Genomic DNA, 18,088 nt, shown 5'->3' on the forward strand with positions numbered 1-18,088 from the left:
TTCCAGCCCAGAGAAGAGTGTATCCCATCCCTGCTCGGCATGCAGTTTAGCCGTTCATAGATCCTGAAGCCCGGACACCGTAGGTTAAGAACCGGTGATGGAAACCAGGTATAGTGGCTAACACGGCTAATAACACTACTCAGGATGCTGAAGCAGGAGAATTGCCAAGTGTTCAATCCATGACTACATAGTATGTTCCAAGGTAGCCTAGGTTATACTATGAGACTATCTGAGAGAAAGAAAGAGGAGAGAGGTCTAAAGAGTGCCTCAGCAGGAAAGATGCTTGCCCCCAAACCTGACAACCTGACCTTGATCCTTGGAACCAATGTAGTAGAAGGGGAGAATTGGCCCCCTACAAGTTGTCCTCTGACCTCCACAGGCATGCCCTGCGGTATGTGTGCTTCCCACCCCTGCTAAAGAAAATAAAAATTGAAGTGGCTAGGCATGATGGTGCATGTCCTTAATCCCTGCAACCAGGAGGCAGAGGCAAGCAGATCTCAGTGAGATCAAGGCTAGTCTGGTCTACCAGGCCACCAGGGCTACACAGTGAGACCCTGTTTAAAAAACAAAACAAAACAAAAACCCCACTGTAATGTAGAATATATTAAATCCTGACTGCAAGTCACCGGTGGTTTCGTCTCTCCACATCCTTGACTGTAAAATGAAGAGTTTCTAGCTAGCTGTGACAGTCATACACTGATAATCCCAGTACTTGGGAGGTAGAGTCAGCAGGATCAAGAATTCAAGGTCATCCTCAGCTCTAGTGAAGAGTTGAGACAATGAAAAGTTCAGACTCTGTAGGTCTGCAAATGGTTTAGTGTCTTGAAGCCATGCTGCATAAACTTTTTACAGGTCATATGTTTCCTTGGGAATCTGATGAGAACTTTGTATCTTCTGCTCAGATAAAACTCCTTATGTACAAAGGTTTGTCTGGTATGCAGCCAAGGACCAGGTCTTCAGGACTAGAGAGATGCAATGGTTTAGTCTGTCTTTTTTTTTTTTCTTTTAAGATGTATTTATTTTATGTATATGAGTACTCTATCTGCATGTATGCCTGCCTGCCAGAAGAGGGCATCAGATCCCACTATAGATGGCTGTGAGCCACCATGTGGTGGCTGGGACTTGAACTCAGGACCTCTGGAAGAGCAGCCAATGCTCTTAAAGGCTGAGCCATCTCTCCAGCATCACCACCACCCCCATTTTGTTTTTATTTTTATTTATTTATTTAGGTTTTTTTAGACAGGGTTTCTCTGTGTAGCCCTGGCTGTCCTGGAACTCACTCCATACAACAGCCTGGCCTAGAATTCACAGAGATCCTCCTGCCTCTGTCTCCCAAGTGCTGGGATTAAAGGTGTGCACCAACACTGCCCAGCTTGGTTTAGTGTTTCTGATGACCGAGTCTCAGCCATGGTTCCAGCATCCCTAGGTCATCTCCCCACTGCATCTCTCCTCCACCTGCAAGTCCACTAGTAACGTGTGTGTGTGTGTGTGTGTGTGTGTGTGTGTGTGTGTGTGTGAGATCAGCATGATCTGCTTTTGTACTACTGTCTTTAGACTTGGCTTTTACATAGAACTATTTCCCCCCAATGATGTCCTACCTGGAGTGTCAACATAAATAAACATAAACTCTGAAGCATTTCTTTACCCATTTATTCATTCATATGGCCACTCAACAAGTATCTCTAGTGTCAGCTGTGCCAGGGTGGACAAGCTGGAGCTCCTGCTTGCTTGGTTTTCATGGCCTCTCTCAGTGGCCTGGAACCCAGCTGCTCTGTGAACCAGCTTGAAAATCACAGGTCTCGTACGATCACTCTGACCTGGAGTGAGGCGATGAGAGACGCAGACCTTGCCTCTGAAATGCTTAACTTCTTCAGGTCTCATACTGCTCATCTCTAAGCTGGACTAACATCACCTCATTCCGGGCCCTGAAGAGGACAAGTGAAGCAGACACTATCTCTGCCTCCAGTGTCCAGGAGAGCCCCCCATACTATCCTAAATTAGCTGTGACTGCTTGGAAATTTCCAGAAACAAAGAGCCTTGGGAACAGATTAGCTATTTCTTCACTCTTCCCACCCCTGGAAGGCTGGCTGCTGTCAGTATGGATTTCATAGTCCCAGTTCACATACCATCCTCCGGGGCCTCAATTCCCAGACCCAAGCCTGCCAATAGCGAAAGATTTCCCCAGCTAGGGTGTCAGAAAAGATGACTTCTGCATCTGAAGGGTTGCTCCCTGGAAAGGGACAGGACTGGCACTGGGCAGATGCAAAGCTCCTTTGAACCCGTGCTTATAAGCACGCCGTCATATGGGCCCGGATGCCTTCTATCTGCAAGTCTGCATCTCAAGGACTTCTCCTTTTCTATTCCTTGGTTGGCAATCTAGTGCCACGGTTGATGGCATAGGCTTTGGTGTTGGGCCAGCCTGAGCACAAATCCTGGCTCTGCATCTACTCCCTGCTCACTCTTGGGAGAGACATTCAACTTTTCCAAGCTTCATATCTGTGAAATGGGTATAGTATACCACCAACCTAGCATTGTGGGAAAAAATCAAATTAAAGCCTACTGCCTGGCTCATATAAATACTCTAATTTACAGTCTTGCTTTACTTGGTCCCGATTTTCCAGCTGAGAAGCATATTGTTGGATAACATAGTGGAGTGGAGCCAAGAACACACATGTCCATTATCTGCGTACCTGTCACTGTGAACCAGTGTGACCCACTCCTGCCATGACCCAACAGAAATTAGATGGCAAATTGCCCTCGCTCTGGTACTCTGGCAAACAGGAGAATGAGCTGCAGTTTTTCCTTTATTAGTAGGTCAGAGAGCACATTGCCTAGCTCCCCAGGAGCCAGCCCTCTGCCTTCAGTATCCAGTGAGGCCACCCTCCTGCTTATGATACTACACTCAGTGGCATCTGTTCCTCCTGAGGGCCAACTCTTTACACCCTGTATGTGTTTTACCACAAATTCCTCAGGGAGACCCAAAGCTGCCCCTGTCCTCCATAATGCCCAGCCATAGGGTCCCTGTTACAAGGTCTGCTCTGGCCAGTTACCTGTTAGTCCTCCTCTGTGGGGAACAGCATAAGTCACCCTAAAGTTAGAGTCTCTAGCCAGTGAGTTCCACAATTTTAGAAATCAGCTCATTCCCTGAGATGAGGGTCTGAGCACCCTAACATCTCCCGGGGAACCTGGTTCCTGGATCCAAAGACCTCCCAACCAAGCATGGTCATAGATTCCTGCCACAGTCACGTCTGCTGTCTGCTGCCTTCTTTCTACTCAGCTGTGCTTCTGAGCCCGAGGCCCCACTGGTGGCCAGGTCTAGACTGAGGGTCCTGCCGCACACCGAGAGCCGCCGCAAAGCCGCGGACGCAGCCTCCACTGGCACCGTGTGCTGCTCCAACAACATCTCCAGCAGCGAGCTCATCTCTGAGACGAACGTGCTGGCCAGGCGCGTGCCTGTTGGGCTTAGCTCGGGTCCCAGTCCGGCTGTTTTGCCGAACGTCTGGAAGGTTCTCGGTTCCTCTGAAGCTGCAGCGTCAGGGGAAGACAAGTTGTCTCGGTAATTGGTGGTGAGGGGCAATGACAGTCTCGCCATCCAGGCTGGGTCAGGGGGACTCAGCTTGTCCAGGGCCAGACCTGCAGAGGAAGGAGGGACGTGGTGAGGGCCAGATGCAGGGAAGGGCCGGGAAGCCAGGCGGGGTGGGGCTGTAAGCAGGACAGGAGCAGTGGACACAGAAGGAAAGGGAAGTGGTGGGGGACACACTACACAGTGAGAGCAGGACGGGAAGGAAGAGGCCTTGACAGGCAAGCTCCCTGGGCAGGAAAACTGCTGACCAAAGCCGGAAGAGCTTAGTTTGGAGGAGGCATGAGGATAGACAGAATTAGCCTGTTTCAGTCTGGCAATGGAGGAATACATCTGGTATCCCACCACTTGGGAAACTGAGGCAAGAGAGTCACGGTGAATTTGAGGCCAGCCTGATCTTCAAGTTCCAGGCCATCTAGGGACCCTATCTCAAAAACAAACAAAAACAAAAAAGAAAGAAATAATAATAACCACTTATTCACTGCTCGTATATCAAGAAATTGCTTAATTATCTCATTTCACCTTTGAGGTGAAGAGTCTTATCTCCATTTTAAGGATGAGGAAACTGACCCTCAAAGAAGTCTTGTTTTCTAGGTAACCAAAACCGGATTGGGCCAGGCAGTGGTGGCGCAGGCCTTTAATCCCAGCACTCGGGAAGCAGAGCCAGGTGGATCTCTGTGAGTTCAAGGCCAGCCTGGGCTACAGAGTGAGATCCAGAACAGGCACCAAAACAACACAGAGAAACCCTGTCTCAAAAAAACAAAACAAAACAAAACAAAAAAAAAAAAACCAAAACCGGATTGGACCTAGGTCTGATGACTTTGAAGGCCCAGGTGGGTACTCCCCAACCGTACCCACTCTCTAGGAAGCATGGCCTTCTTGCCCCTGGGTGCTCCTCTGGAATTCCCAGGGCTGACAGGGCCTGCCTTGTCACTACCTGGCCCCATCTCCCCTCCCCCTTCATGGAAACTTGCCCAGTGTCCAGCTGAGGAGGGGCTGCCTGTCTGAGGAAGGGATGGGGCAAGTGGCAGCAGCAGCCTGGTGTTGGAGGATTTTTAAACAATGTTCCCTAGATCCTCATGCCACCACCACAGTCTTCCCACTTCTCCATCAGAAAATCTTGTCTCAAAATAATACTTCTAGGAGCTGGGTGTGGTGGCACATGCCTGTAATCCCAGCACTCGGGTGGCTGAGACAGGAGGGTATCTGGGAGTTCCAGGATAGAATAGGTTACACGGGGCACAAGGCCAGCTAAGACTGCATCAGACTCTGTCTCAAATAATAGACATGAATTCCAGCCCCCAAAGCAAAGACCAAGCAGGAGAGAAAAAAAGGAAATCCAGTTTCCTGCTTATGAAACACACACACACACACACACACACACACACACACACACACACACACGGGGGTAGGGGGTTGGGGGGGGTGGGGGGAGGCAGGGAGAACATGTGTTAATATTAACAGATATTTAATGCTTGTTTCAGGTTAGTGGTTCTAAATCTGTGCAAGAAAAAGATGCTGGAAGGAAATGGGGCAAAATGTTAACCGAAAATTCTCTGGGCATAAATGATTTGTTCTTTTTTGTTTGTTTCTTTGTTTGTTTGCCTATATTTCCTACATTACCAGAATGCTACTTTTGCAACTTGAAGAGGTCATTCTAACATCTAAACTAGTCGTTTGCTTGGATCAGTGAATAATCCCCCTGGTTCTTGTCTTCAGTTCCGGACTGTACAGGATGGGTCTGGCCCCCTGCCTGGGATTTGGTGAGTGTCTGTTGTATGATTAATGGACATGATGATTGACCCTTGACCTTGGGAGTCTGTAGACATTAGTTCCCTGAGACTCTGAGACGTAAGAGTTGGAACTCTTGGTGGTACAGACTCCAGCCTTTCCTTGTTCATGGTCAGCTTCAGAAGAGAATGGGAAGTTACAGGGCAAATGAGAACAGCTGGAATTTGGTGATGAGTTCACTGTGAACCTTCATTACAAATTCAGTGAGTTCATGAAACTAATAAAATAGTCACACACACACACACACACACACACACACACACACACACACACACAAACCCAGCTCCCTGGTGTGTGTACAGCTACCAGAAGTCAATATAGGCTGTCTCATTCCATTTCTTTTTTTAATCTTTTTTGAGATGAGTTCTCAGTTTGTACCCCTGGTTGGCTTGGAACTCCTTATGTAAACCAAGCTAGTCTCAAATTCACAGATATCCACCTGCCTCTGCCTTCTGAGTACTGGGATTAAAAGTGTGCACCCCTATACCTGATTTCCAACTTATTTTTTGAGACCGATTCTCTCACTGAGCAGAAGCTCACAATTCAGCTAGGCTGGCTAGTCAGCAAGTCACAGGGACCCTCCAGTCTCTGCCTCCTCAGCATTAAGATTACAGCTGTACGCTGTCATGCCTGGATTTTAGGGGATCCAAACTTAGGTTCTCAAACCCTTGTGGGAAACACTTCACCCACTGAGTCAACATTACCACATCTTCAGATGGCTTTTTTATCTGATCACCAAGTCCCCAGTCCTAAACACATCTCTCTGTAGACCCAGGGCATCCAGATTTTGGACAGCAAAGTCTTCCCCACTCCCGTTTTCCATCTTCCCACTCACATTGCCCAGTGCCTTCTGGGCTGTGGGGAGGCAGGACAGGTCAAGGATTGAGCCCACGGGTCCTGGCACCAGCTGGTCAGTGATAGAATTCAAAACTGTAGCCACCAACCCATATGTGGGTACTGAGCCCCTAAAGTGTAGCTGGTGTGACTAAAAACGCAATATTTCATTTTATTTAATTTCACTTCATTTCAACTTAAATAGCCGTATGTGGCCGGTGGCTACCATACTGAACAGCACAGCTCTAAAACTGAGGGCCATATTGCCTATATGAATAGCCATTAGCTGAGTAACCCTGGTCAAACCATTAAACACTTTTGACCCCCAGCTTTTTTTTTTCTTTATGAAATGGGGATAATGAGCAGCCCCTTTCTCTTCATATTTTCTCCAGAGAAACCGAAAAGCACTCTGTCAATGCCTGTTATGGTTTTTAGCCCCAGAAAGGGCAAAACCTGCCATACCTTGCAGCCAGACGGAAATAAACTAACTGCAGAAGCAAAGGATGGGATGGCCAGGGGTAGGGTGTGTCGCCTAAGGGAGGTAGACCAGTTCCCACAGAGGGCGCTTGGCTGGCCGAGTCTTGCGTTAAAATTCATAGTATGTTTATAGTTAAATCTAATTGTTTTGGCTGGGCGGCGGCAATGATGCACACCTTTCATCCCAGCACTCAGGAGGCAGAGGCAGGCAGATCTCTGTGAGTTGGAGGCCAGCCTGGTCTACAGAGCGAGATCCAGGACAGACACCAAAACTACACAGAGAAACCCTGTCTTGAAAACCAAACAAACAAGAAAAACCCTAATTGCTTTGCCTTCCTCCCCTCCTCTTCTTCCTTCTCCTCCTTCTCCTCCTCCTCCTTCTCTTTGTTCATTGTTTCTTATAGGGTCTTATGTAGCCCAGACTGGTCCAGAATTCATCAAAGGTGACCTTGAGCTCCTGACCCTCCCTCCTCCACCTCCCATGCACTGGGATTAAAGGCCTGTACCAACAGGCCCGTTTAATGCAGTGCTTGGGAATGAATCCAGGAGCAGGCAAGCACTCTACCAACTAAGCTACATTCCAACCCAAAACTAACTTTTTTTTTTTTTGGTAGAAAAAAAAACAAAAACAAAGAATTTTTTTATCTTCAATTAGCACATTAAGGAATTGTCTCTTTTCTGGAGTGAAAGGTTATTTAAATATGCCACACGCAATGGTGCAGTTGACTTTATACTGCTCAGGTTTGGGCTCCCAGCCAGGACCGAGGAGACTCTGGTCAGGCCAGCTTGCTTCCTGAGTCTGTGTTCACCTGTCCATTGCAGTTGGTATTATCTACCCCAGAGGACCACCTGGAGGCTTTCCTGGTGCTTGGCACCCAGGCCAAGAACTAAGTAACTGCTTACTCAGCTGTGACCCTAAGTCAAGCCCTGGCCTATGTTATTCTCTTTCTTTTTTTTTTTTAATTTTTAAGAGATTTATTTATTCTATTTTATGTATATGTTTTGCCTGCCTATATATCTGTGTACCATGTATGTAGCTAGTGCCTGTGATGTTCAGAAGAAGGTGTTGGATCCCTGAATCTAGAGTTACAAACAGTTATGAGCTGCCCTGTGGGTGCTGAGAACAGCAGCCAGTGCTTTTAACCACTGAGTCTGAGTCATCTCTCAAGCCCTGTTCATTATTCTTAATAATGATTTTTTAAAAAGTAGAACCTGGGGTCTGGAGAGATGGCTCAGCAGTTAAGAGCACTGGCTGCTCTTCTAGAGGACCTAGGTTCAATTCCCAGCACCCACAGAGCAGCTCATAACTGTCTGTAATTACAATTCCGGGGGATTCAACACCCTCCCACAGACAAAAGTGCAGGCAAAACACCAATGCACATAAAATCAAAATAAATAAATTATTATTTTTTTTTATTTTTTTTTATTTTTTTTTTTAAAGATTTATTTATTTATTATGTATATAGTGCTCTGCTTGCATGTATCCCTGCAGGCCAGAAGAGGGCACCAGATCTCATTACAGATGGTTTTGAGCCACCATGTGGTTGCTGGGAATTGAACTCAGGACCTCTGGAAGAGCAGTCAGTGCTCTTAACCTCTGAGCCATCTCTCCAGCCCTATTTTTTTTTTTTTTAAAAAGTAGAACCTGGTCATTAAACAAAGGAAAACTGGGCCTGGTAGCTCATGCCTATAATCCCAGCACTTGGGAAGTTGAGGATTTCAAGGTCAGCCTGGGCTACATGTTGACAGAGTGAAACCCTGTCATAAACAACCAAACCCACCACCACAACCACATAACTAAATAAACAGATAGATAACCACTTTCTGAGACTGCAGTGGAAATAAAAGGCTGGCCACACCCCTCTCCAGGCCACACCCCTCTCCAGGCCACACCCCTCTCCAGGCCACACCCCTCCCCACGGTGGATTGGACCACTCTGGAGCCTGTGTGCATGGTGGATGATGGACACAGAGACAGCATAGGGGTGACTTTGGGGCATCCCTACCTGTATGGGGGTCCAGCAGGCTTGACAGCTCTTCTTCTAGAAGTCGCTTCACAGAAAGGTCCTCCTCAGGGCCTAGGGGGCCTTCTTCCAGGTCAGGTTCTGCTTGGCCACCAGGCCTGACACCTGGGCCATCTGTGTCTGGGATGGCAGCCCTGTGAAGAAGCCAGCCGGGTTTCAGCTGAGGATTTCTCACATAACTGTCTGCTCACGGCATCTAGATCATCTGTCATCTATACAGGGGACTGGGGCGTAGCCTGACGTAGAGAGTCGGGGTCAACTGGGTCTTAATTCCCAGCCTTCCTGCTGCCTGTTTCCTCTCCTATGAAACGGGAGTAATAAGTAGTAACTCTCACGGGGTTTTGTAAGTGAGACTTCGTAGGTAAAAGGTTTAGCCTAGTGCCCTGCAACAGTCTACACAGTAGGGCACACAGAAGAGAAGTGAAGCCGGCGTAGTGTTGCTCACTATTGTCTCTCCCTCGAACCTTCGATGGGGATGGCACAGGGTGGCATTTAGTAAACTTCTTCGGTCAACGTAGTCATCTACCCAGAACCAGCCCCTGATCTCACTCTGTAGACCAGGCTGGCCTCGAACTCACAGAGATCCGCCTGGCTCTGCCTCCCAAGCGCTGGGATTAAAGGCGTGCGCCACCACCGCCCCACGATTTTTGCCTTTTTTATTCCTTGTTCTCTTGTCAAGTGCTCAGAGAATGGCCTGGCACCCACTTGACGAACACTACGGAATGAGTGACCCTGTCTTCCTTCCTACTAAAGCCACATCTCAGAGCAGAGGAACAGGTCTGTGGAGGGGGTGCATCTGCATGGGGCATCCTTAAACTACTCATATCTACACCTGCACCCCAGCTTCCTGGCTTACCCTGGGGCCCCTATGTCTCACTGACCCCCAGGGCCTCTGACAGTCACTCAGCATGAAGCCCATCCCTACAGGTGAAAAGTCTCCCTGAGGGGCTCGAAGTCCCATGATTCCTACTTGATTTCTGTTGTTCTCATTCCTCACTGGGATCATTTCTGCTGCTATGAAGAGGTCAGCCAGGAGGTAGCCAGCTGGGGGTAAGGGCCACAACTATCCCAAGTCAGGCCTCATGCTATGCAAGGTAACAGGCACTCACTCATTGAAACCTTCCAAGCCTATACAGAAGAGGCATTCCCATTTGACCACCGAGAAGATTTTTGCACCTTGCCTAAGGCCCCCAAGGACTAAGTAATTAAGCAAGAATTCAAATCCAGACCCGTGAACCGGAATGTGAGCTGTTAGGGCGCAGGAAAGCAATGTCAAAATGTGAAGTCCTTTAAAACCGTCCCTCTGACCTCCTGTCCCAGAGCTCCACCCCCAGGCGAATAGATAGCAATCTAGAATTCCTTTCCCAAAGTAGGTCATAGAAACCAGAGCTCTTCCCAACGCCAACCATAAAACCTAAAAACACACTTGAATCCCCACCCCCACCCCCAACACACACACTTTCTATGCAAGAGCTGGCGATAAAGAAATTCTCTGACTTGCCCAGCTTGATTGCAGGTTGTAAGTCCCTGGTTCCAGAAAAGCTCCTAGCCCATGCCTGGAATCAAGGAATGCCCAGTAGAGCAGCCAAGAAGCCACACAGATAGGCCTTGCAGGGACTCCCTCTTTGGTCTAAGTTTCAATTTGCTCATACCCTTTTTATCCAATTCTATTTTCGCAGGTGTCCCGAAACACTGAACCCAATCTTAAAAATGGGTCTCTGGATCTTCAATCTAAAAGTTTCTTCTGTATCACATAAAACAATGATTTAAAGAAATTATTATGGGGCCAGTGAGATAGATGCCTCATTGGCTAAGGGCACTTGCCAGCAAACCCGAATGACCTGAGTTCAATTCCTCGAACCTACATGATGAAAAAGAGAGGAAAGACACCCACATGCTACCCTCCATCCTCCACACACACACTTCCCCCTACTCATATGCAAAATAAATGAATGTAAAATGATTTTTTAAATTTACTATGGCTTTTCTCCTGTTCACTGGTCTGTTGGTAGTTTATTTCCACAGACTCAAATGTTGAGCCTGCAGAAGGAAAATCTGTTTCTCCATGCGTAGCGAAGAATAGGATTTGATGTCCTCTTGAGGTCTCTTCAATTCCAGGGTTGCCCTCAGGGGCAGACCCTCACGTCTACATCCTTATATAGCGTGTTTATAGGCCGAGAGAAAGAAAGGAGAAAGTTAAAGATTTCAAACTAATCAAGTAATCAGGGCAGATCGTCCGAGCTAGGAGATGAAGTCATTTCCTTAGCGACACTGGGACCTGTAAATATCATAAATACAGTGGCCCCAGGATGCAGCCTCCAGAGTGGGGGATGGGTGCTGTCTGCTGCATGTACCCCCTGGGCTGGGTTCACAGGGTGCTCATCTCTCCACACTCACCAAGGCTGTAGGGAGGGTGACCTAGGGGCCCAAAGGAGATTGTGCTGTGGGTGCTACATGCGGTTTACCTGCTGCCGCCGGGCTTGGCCAAGTATTTATTTCCTCGGTGGTTTGGTTTGGGCTGGAATTGGCCCCGATGCAGCAAGGACAGCAGCTGGGAGATTTGCTACAAGACAGGAAAAATCTGTTGACTCCACACAATTCCGACCCAGCACGCTTCCTTGCCGGATGTTTCCCTCAATGCTGGTGCTTTCTTTTTATAGTTTTTCCTCTGGCTTCAGATGCTTCTGCGATCAAATAGGGGGTTGGGGGAATGGACCTGTGTGACTGAGACAGGGACCTGGGGGAGAGTGCTTCCTGGCTTTGGCTCCTCACTGCAGGCCCCGGGCAGCTGAAGGCGACAGCATGGAGACCCTTGGAACCATCCCCAGAAAGCTCATTCCCTGGAGTGACTGGTAGACTTGGAGAGTTGGAGTGAAAAGCCATTTCTGGATCATCCAGTTGGTACTTTGATAAGGATTGTCTACAAGAGTTATTTTCCTCTTTGAGCAGTATTCAAGCATTCTGGCTTGAACTGGGGGCGTGGGGGGGTATGCAAGACTGCCTTGTGCAGGGCAGAAATGGCATCATTTAGCCAATTCACTTATTCACCCTGTCAATCAATGGACATGTATTTAAAAGCATTTCTTTGTGCCAGGCAGAGTGTTTCTGTGGGACTTGTAAGAATGAGAAAGGGACCCCCTGTTGTCTTTGGAAGTTCATGCTTCACAAGGGAGGCAGGGAAGAGGGTACAGAGACCGCACCGGGGTCACAACTGTCCATTTACTTTCTTATCTTTGGAGACAGGATCTTGCTATGCTGTGCAGGCTGTCCTTGAACTCTCGTCTTAGTCTCCTGAGGGGCTGGAACTACAGGCCTGTGCCACCAAACCCGGCTTTCAAGCAATTCAACAAATGTTTGCTTGGCTTCTGGCTCTGTGCCAGGAACTCCTGCTGAGCCCTAAGGCTCCCCAGGAATTCCGCCAGAGACTGGAAGGTCTGGACATTAAGTGAAGACAGCGTCTGTCGAGGGTTCTCAAAGACTAGAAAAACGGTAGCGGTTCAGAAAGACGGGAGGAGTGGGGATTGTCTAGATGTGGGTCCTACACCCCCAAGGTCCTGGAGGGAGAGGAAGCAGAGCCAGCCTCGGCCGGCCGACTCAGCTCCTCCTTCACGATCACTAGCTTGGGAACTTTCAGGCAGGTTTTGAGACCTACTGAGACTTCGTCATCTCTCAGTCTCTGAAGTGGGTTTGAATTCTCCACAGCATTGTCAGTGTTAATGAGATACACTGATACTAAGACTCAGGGATGTTACCTCAAAAATGATGCTTCTGGACAGCCAGAACTAGGCTTTCACCGCGACTTGGGAGAGTCAAGGACCTGCCTCAGGTAGATTCTGCCTCCTCACCAGGCCCAGAAGCCCTTAAAAGGCAGGCACCTGCTGCCTTTTACCCAAGCGACACTAGGTAATTACAATTCGAAGGCCAAGCCCAGCGCTGCATCCTCACATTAGGAGTCACTTCACAGTTGGAACCCAAACTCTGGAGTTGGATTCAGGTTCACATTCTAAGTCTGTTCCCACCTTACCTCCCATCTTCCTGGCCCTAGAAAATGGCTTATGGATTCTGAGCCTCAGTTCCCTCAACAGCGGGGGAATAAGGGAGATTGAGGTCACATGGTGATTGAGGTGCACGAGTCACGTGTTGGTAGAGCCCCAGGTAGCACTTAGTAATTACCTGGTGACAACTAATCGCATTTGCGCCACATAATAGCTGCAGGAAGGTGCTACCATCCCATGCATTTTGTAGATATGGAACCTGAGGTTCACAGCTCTCGCAGAGACAAGGCCTGGGACTTGAACTCAGGTCTGACTTTATTGTGCGGCTGAACTGCACAAAGACCTGAGCATCTTACTCTCGACCTCCAGTTGATTCCAAATGGGTGCCTTCCTTTCCAGTGTGTCATTAGAGTGTCTACTCTCTACTGTCATGTCCAGTGGCACGGCCTAAGAGTTCATCCTAAAAGCAGCTGGTGGATGAATGAGTGAATGAATGAAGTAGTTGGCTGTAGTTCCCTCTGGGTTTGCAGGGAGCCCCAGGGTGAGATTCCTAAGAGAATAGCTAAACCACTTCCAAGTGGCTTCCTAGGGTTTGGGAAGGAAGCTGTGTCCCTGATCATGAGAAACCTGAGCTGATTGTCTGGCCCAACAGAAGTATGTCTCTGACACACAGCCTTGCATGGTGAAAGCTCCCCGGATGTCAGAGAAGCAGTTAGGGGTGACTTAAGCACCGTCCCTGAAAAGACCTCCCGTTTGTGTTTAGTAAATCCCAAGACATGAAACACATTACCACTCAAAATCCCATTAATCCTCCCCTCCAGGGCAGTGGGGACCAAGTGAGTTTGACTTCGTAATTCCCATTTTGTAGATGAAGAAAATGAGACTCCACTGTTAAAGGTCATTCCCTACATTCTCCGGTTCTAAATGGCTGTGTTTGAACTGGGTTCTGCCTCACTAGACAGTTGTTCCCACTGTCTCCCCAGCTGGTAAACTTTGGGGTCTCAAGCAAGTCCCTTTGGGGGGGTCACCTAGACCTGACTGTTTCACGGGGGAGGGGGCGGTTGCCCTAGACAAGATGAGCAGGTTGAGAGCAGGGATGGAGAGGTGCTTTGTGGAGGTGGTAGCAATCATTTGCTGAGCATACACTACGGGCCAGGCAGACACAGCTGTCCAGACGCGGCTGCCATTGATCGGTTCATTTTGTTTTTATGCAGTCTTGGGAGGCGAGTGCTGCCAAAGTGGGTACCTCTAACTACAAGCTGAGTAACTTCTCCATGAGCCATAGGTGGAAAGAGGTGGAGCCAGGATGTGAACCCAGGCAACCTTACCCACCTTTGCTGTGTGTCCACACGTGCCAAGCATGAGTGCTTTACAGGAATTAACTGCTCTGATCCTCAGGACAACTCTGCAAGGCACACACTTCTCACTACCATTCCTAATTCACCATCAAGGAAACTGAGGCTCAGAAACGTAATTAGTCCGGGATCACGAAGGTTCAAACTGTTGACCCCAGCTACTGTGCCCTTAAGTGCTGCATCACAATGTGCTGGCTGAGTCTAAGGGTGAATATGGGAAACAAGGGTGTCTAATGCTCTCGGAGGTGTTCTGGGGGCGGGGGGGGGGGGGGGGGGGGGGGGAGACCAGAAAAAGAGCTGCCCACGCCAGAGGTACCTGGACAGGAGGAGAATCCCCAGCAAACTCCTCCACGGGGTTCCGTTCCGCGAAAGCAGCCACAGATAGCCGGACCAGGCTCCGCAGAATCTGGCGAGGACCGGACTCTCCCGCAGGAGACACTTGGCCGTGGAGATTTCGCTGCCGTCTCTGGGTTGCAGAGGAGGCTGGTGGGCTCTGTGGGGCCTTCTCACTGCCCTGGTCTCCAGCCAGCCTCCCTGTGGGGCTGCCCGGTACCTTCAGAGGCCTTAAGTGTGGCTGGCCTAGGGCAGGTGGGGACTCAGGAAGGCTTAGGTTTTCTCTGGAGGCATTCCTCTGCCTGGGATGGTTGAAAAGAAAGTTGAAGGTATCCTGGAGTACCTCCTGGCTCTCTGCCAGTGCCCCCTGGTTGCCTTGGTTACGCAGGGTCCTGTATAGGGTTGGTGTGAGGTGGAAGGGGGCCTGCAGGCAGGAGTCCCAGCCTGCTTCCATTAGGGCCTCCTTACTGGTATCCTTGTGAGATGACCTAACTTCATCAGCCTCGTCCTCCTGGGCCCTGAGCATAGGCACCAGGTGGATATCTGCCTTCTGAATGTGTTTCTGGGGCCTCCTGGGCTGGTGGCGGTACGTGGACTCAGCTTCGCGACAGTTGTATGCCCTGTTATCCTTCTTCTCTGTCCGGCAGATGGACACGAACAGAGCCAAGATCAACCCAAGGATGGCCAGCAGTACAGCCAGGCAGATCATTGCCAGCACTGGTGTGCTCAGGACCCCAGGCTCATGAGCAGAGTCCCTTAGGTGGTCCACACTGGTGACAAACACGACCCTCAACAGAACTCGAGTCTGTAAGGAGGGGGTGCCGTGGTCCTCTACCACTATGCCCAGGTCCCACTGACTCCCAATGAGGCTGCTGGCATTAGTGACGTTAATGAATAGCTGTCCCAAGGAGGGGCTGAGGACAAAGAGATGAGCCTCATTCCCACTCTGAATGCTGTAGAGGAGCTCCCCATTGGCCCCCGAGTCTGCATCTCTTGCCACAATCGTCACCAGAAGGAAAGACCAGGGGCTGTGGGTAGCCATTGGTGCTGTACCAGTAACTGCTGGATCCAAGCCACTGGGATTCTCGATGGGCAACAGAAGGTGGCCCGTGGAGGCGTTTACAAGCACTGAAAGGGTGGCTTTGCCTTCACTGAGCACAGGCTGAATCACTTCTGGGGCATTATCGTTGGCATCCAAGAGGCTAACCCACACAGAGATGGCAGATGCAAGCCGGGGTCGCCCTCCATCCTCGGCTATCACCTGGAACTCAAAGCCTGCCATCTGCTCATAGTCCAGTGACTTCTGAGCAGTGACTTCTCCCGTCTCAGAGTCAATAACTACTAGGTGAGAAACGGGGGAGTCCTTGATATGGTATGACACTTTCCCATTAAAGCCCAAGTCAGCGTCATGAGCTTTGAGAGTAACGAGATGAATAGAGGGTGGGTTGTTTTCCCAAGTGGAGACCTCGTACCGGCTCTTCTCAAACACAGGCGCATTGTCATTGACATCACCGACCTGAATTCGGAGCTCCTGCTCAGCTGATAAGGGCTGGGGTCCTTGGTCTTGGGCAAACACCGTAAGAGTATATGTAGACCACTGCTCTCTGTCCAGTGTGGCGTTGGTGAGCAGCATGTACGTGTTGCCGTTAGTCCTTTTCAGCCTGAAGTGGCCCAGCTCTTGCTTCAGCCAACAGTGGACCAGACCATTGTTTCCTGAGTCCAAGTCATTGGCACTGACAAGAGCAATGAAACTGTCCCTGGGCAGATCTTCTGACACCAGGGACGGCTGGGAGGCCCATGTGACGTGGATGCTTGGAGCATTGTCATTGACATCCAGAACTTTGATGAGAACTTTGCAATGGCCAGGGATGGAGTTGGGACCCAGATCCCTTGCCTGGACATCCACCTCATAGGCAGGATTCTTCTCATAGTCTAGGGCTTGGCGCAGAATGATCTGGCCCGTCTTGGCATCTACACCGAAGGTGTTCATCACCTCTGGGGACACATGTTTGCCAAAGAAGAACTCTACCTCCCCGTTGGGTCCTTGGTCTGGGTCCGTAGCAGTCAGGTTTAAGAGAAGAGTGCCAGGAGCAGTGTCTTCTGGGATTTCTAGCGCTAGTGAACTCTCGGCAAACACCGGACTATTGTCATTGGAATCCAGGACATTGACCTTGACCACGCTGGTGCCTGACTTAGGGGGATTCCCATTGTCATAGGCAGTCAGCACCAGATCAAAAAAGGAGTGGACTTCCCTGTCCAGCTCCTTCACCACCACCAGTTCTGCATGTTTGGTCTCATCGGGCCCCACAATAACATCCAGAGCAAAGTGTTCACTGTGAGACAGAGAGTAGGAATACAAGCTGTTAGGACCAGTGTCTTGGTCAAGAGCCCTGTCCAAGGGGATCCGTGTGTACGGAGCGGCACTCTCCGAGATTTCCAGCTCCTGTTCACCCTTGGGAAACCGTGGCTGGTGGTCGTTGATGTCCAGTACCCGAATCTCCACGTGAATCAGAGCCGAAGCCCTCATGGCCAGCACATCAAAGGACAGCAGGCAGGGATCTTGCTGCTGGCAGAGCTGCTCCCGATCCAGCCGGCTGGAAGTGCTGAGCAGGCCGTCCTCCGCATTCATCTGAATAGGCAGTGCCTGAGGCAGCTGCAGGATCTGGAAGGCATCTCCTGCCTTCCCACGCCTCTCCTCCACTCCCGGTTCTTGGGACAGTTTCCCTATCACCGTGCCGGACGGCACTTCCTCTGTCACTTGGAATTTCACCATGACAGTGGTCACCTCTTGACAATCCCCCGAAAGGAATAAGTGGCTTCCTGTCCCCAAGAGCCCCAGCAGGAATGGCAGAAGTAGCATCTTGCTTACCACAGGGAGGGCTAGACTCAACCCACTGGAGCTAGCTCTTCAAAGGCAGGACACGTCCCCCAGTGGCTCCTGAATGGCTCAATCAGCCTGGATCTCCCGCTTCAGACCGGCTGGTACAACTTTGTCCCATAATTAGAAGATGCTGGAAGAAGCAGGATTCCCAAGCAAGGCCATCTCTGTGGAAAGTTATCCGAGAAGTCTCCAAACGGATGAAGTGCTAGAGGAGATTCCTGCTCCGCAGCCGCACCAGCTGGTCCACTTAGCAGTGATGGGCAGGAACCGGTCTGAGAGAGACTTGACCTAGTAAAGCGGGGGGATGCAGGGATCTGACTTCCAAACAGTAACTAGGCTGGGGAAACAGAGAAGCAGCTTTTTCCTATGGAAACCCCACCTACAGGAAAAGGGAGGGCTGTGAGTTTCAATGGCAATTAGAGAAAGAGCATTTCCTGTGAGGCAGAGAAGCCTGTTGCTGAAGAGGATGAGGCCAGGGCTCCTGGGACGGGCTGGATGGGAAGGTGCTGTCCACGCAGCAGCAAGGCAGCCAATGAGGGACAGGGAGCCACTGTGTAGCCGAGTGAGTGAAGAACTTGACCTATACTGATGTCCCTCTAGGGCACATCAGGCTCCCCATCTCTCTTCCTCATCTTTTTTTTTTTTTTCTTTTTGCCTTCTTCCCCCATTCTTCTACCTTCTAGAAGCCCCTGTCTTTTTCTTATAGTTGTTGGACTCTCCACCTCAACTTTGCCCCCAAGTTTGTCTCTCTGGGAAGCAGCTATTATTAGTAGAAAAGCCACACCAGCTAAAATGGCACGGGTTCAAATTCTGACTTTG

General features: G+C 49.8%; 1 protein-coding gene across 1 annotated transcript; it reads right to left on the reverse strand.

Annotated features, from left to right (window-relative positions):
* Window positions 1–1,652: 1,652 nt before the first annotated feature.
* Pcdh12 (protocadherin 12) lies at window positions 1,653–17,596 on the reverse strand. Its single transcript, XM_059246242.1, has 4 exons — window positions 14,372–17,596; window positions 11,171–11,268; window positions 8,688–8,839; window positions 1,653–3,633 (listed from the first exon to the last, which is right to left on the reverse strand). Exons 1-4 carry the CDS (start codon window positions 17,246–17,248, stop codon window positions 3,224–3,226), a joined length of 3,537 nt encoding a protein of 1,178 aa, XP_059102225.1. The 5' UTR covers window positions 17,249–17,596; the 3' UTR covers window positions 1,653–3,223.
* Window positions 17,597–18,088: the final 492 nt, after the last annotated feature.

Source organism: Peromyscus eremicus, chromosome 19, assembly GCF_949786415.1.
Source record: "Peromyscus eremicus chromosome 19, PerEre_H2_v1, whole genome shotgun sequence".
NCBI lineage: Eukaryota > Metazoa > Chordata > Mammalia > Rodentia > Cricetidae > Peromyscus > Peromyscus eremicus.

Excerpts from the sequence above, each read along its gene's own strand:
- Pcdh12 (XM_059246242.1), bottom strand. The coding sequence starts at position 17,248 with ATGCTACTTCTGCCATTCCTGCTGGGGCTCTTGGGGACAGGAAGCCAC. Across the intron at positions 11,269-14,371 it reads GGGATTCTCCTCCTGTCCAG|CAAATCTCCCAGCTGCTGTC; the intron begins GTACCTCTGGCG and ends CCTGTCTTGTAG. Across the intron at positions 8,840-11,170 it reads GCCAAGCCCGGCGGCAGCAG|GGCTGCCATCCCAGACACAG; the intron begins GTAAACCGCATG and ends GCTTCTTCACAG.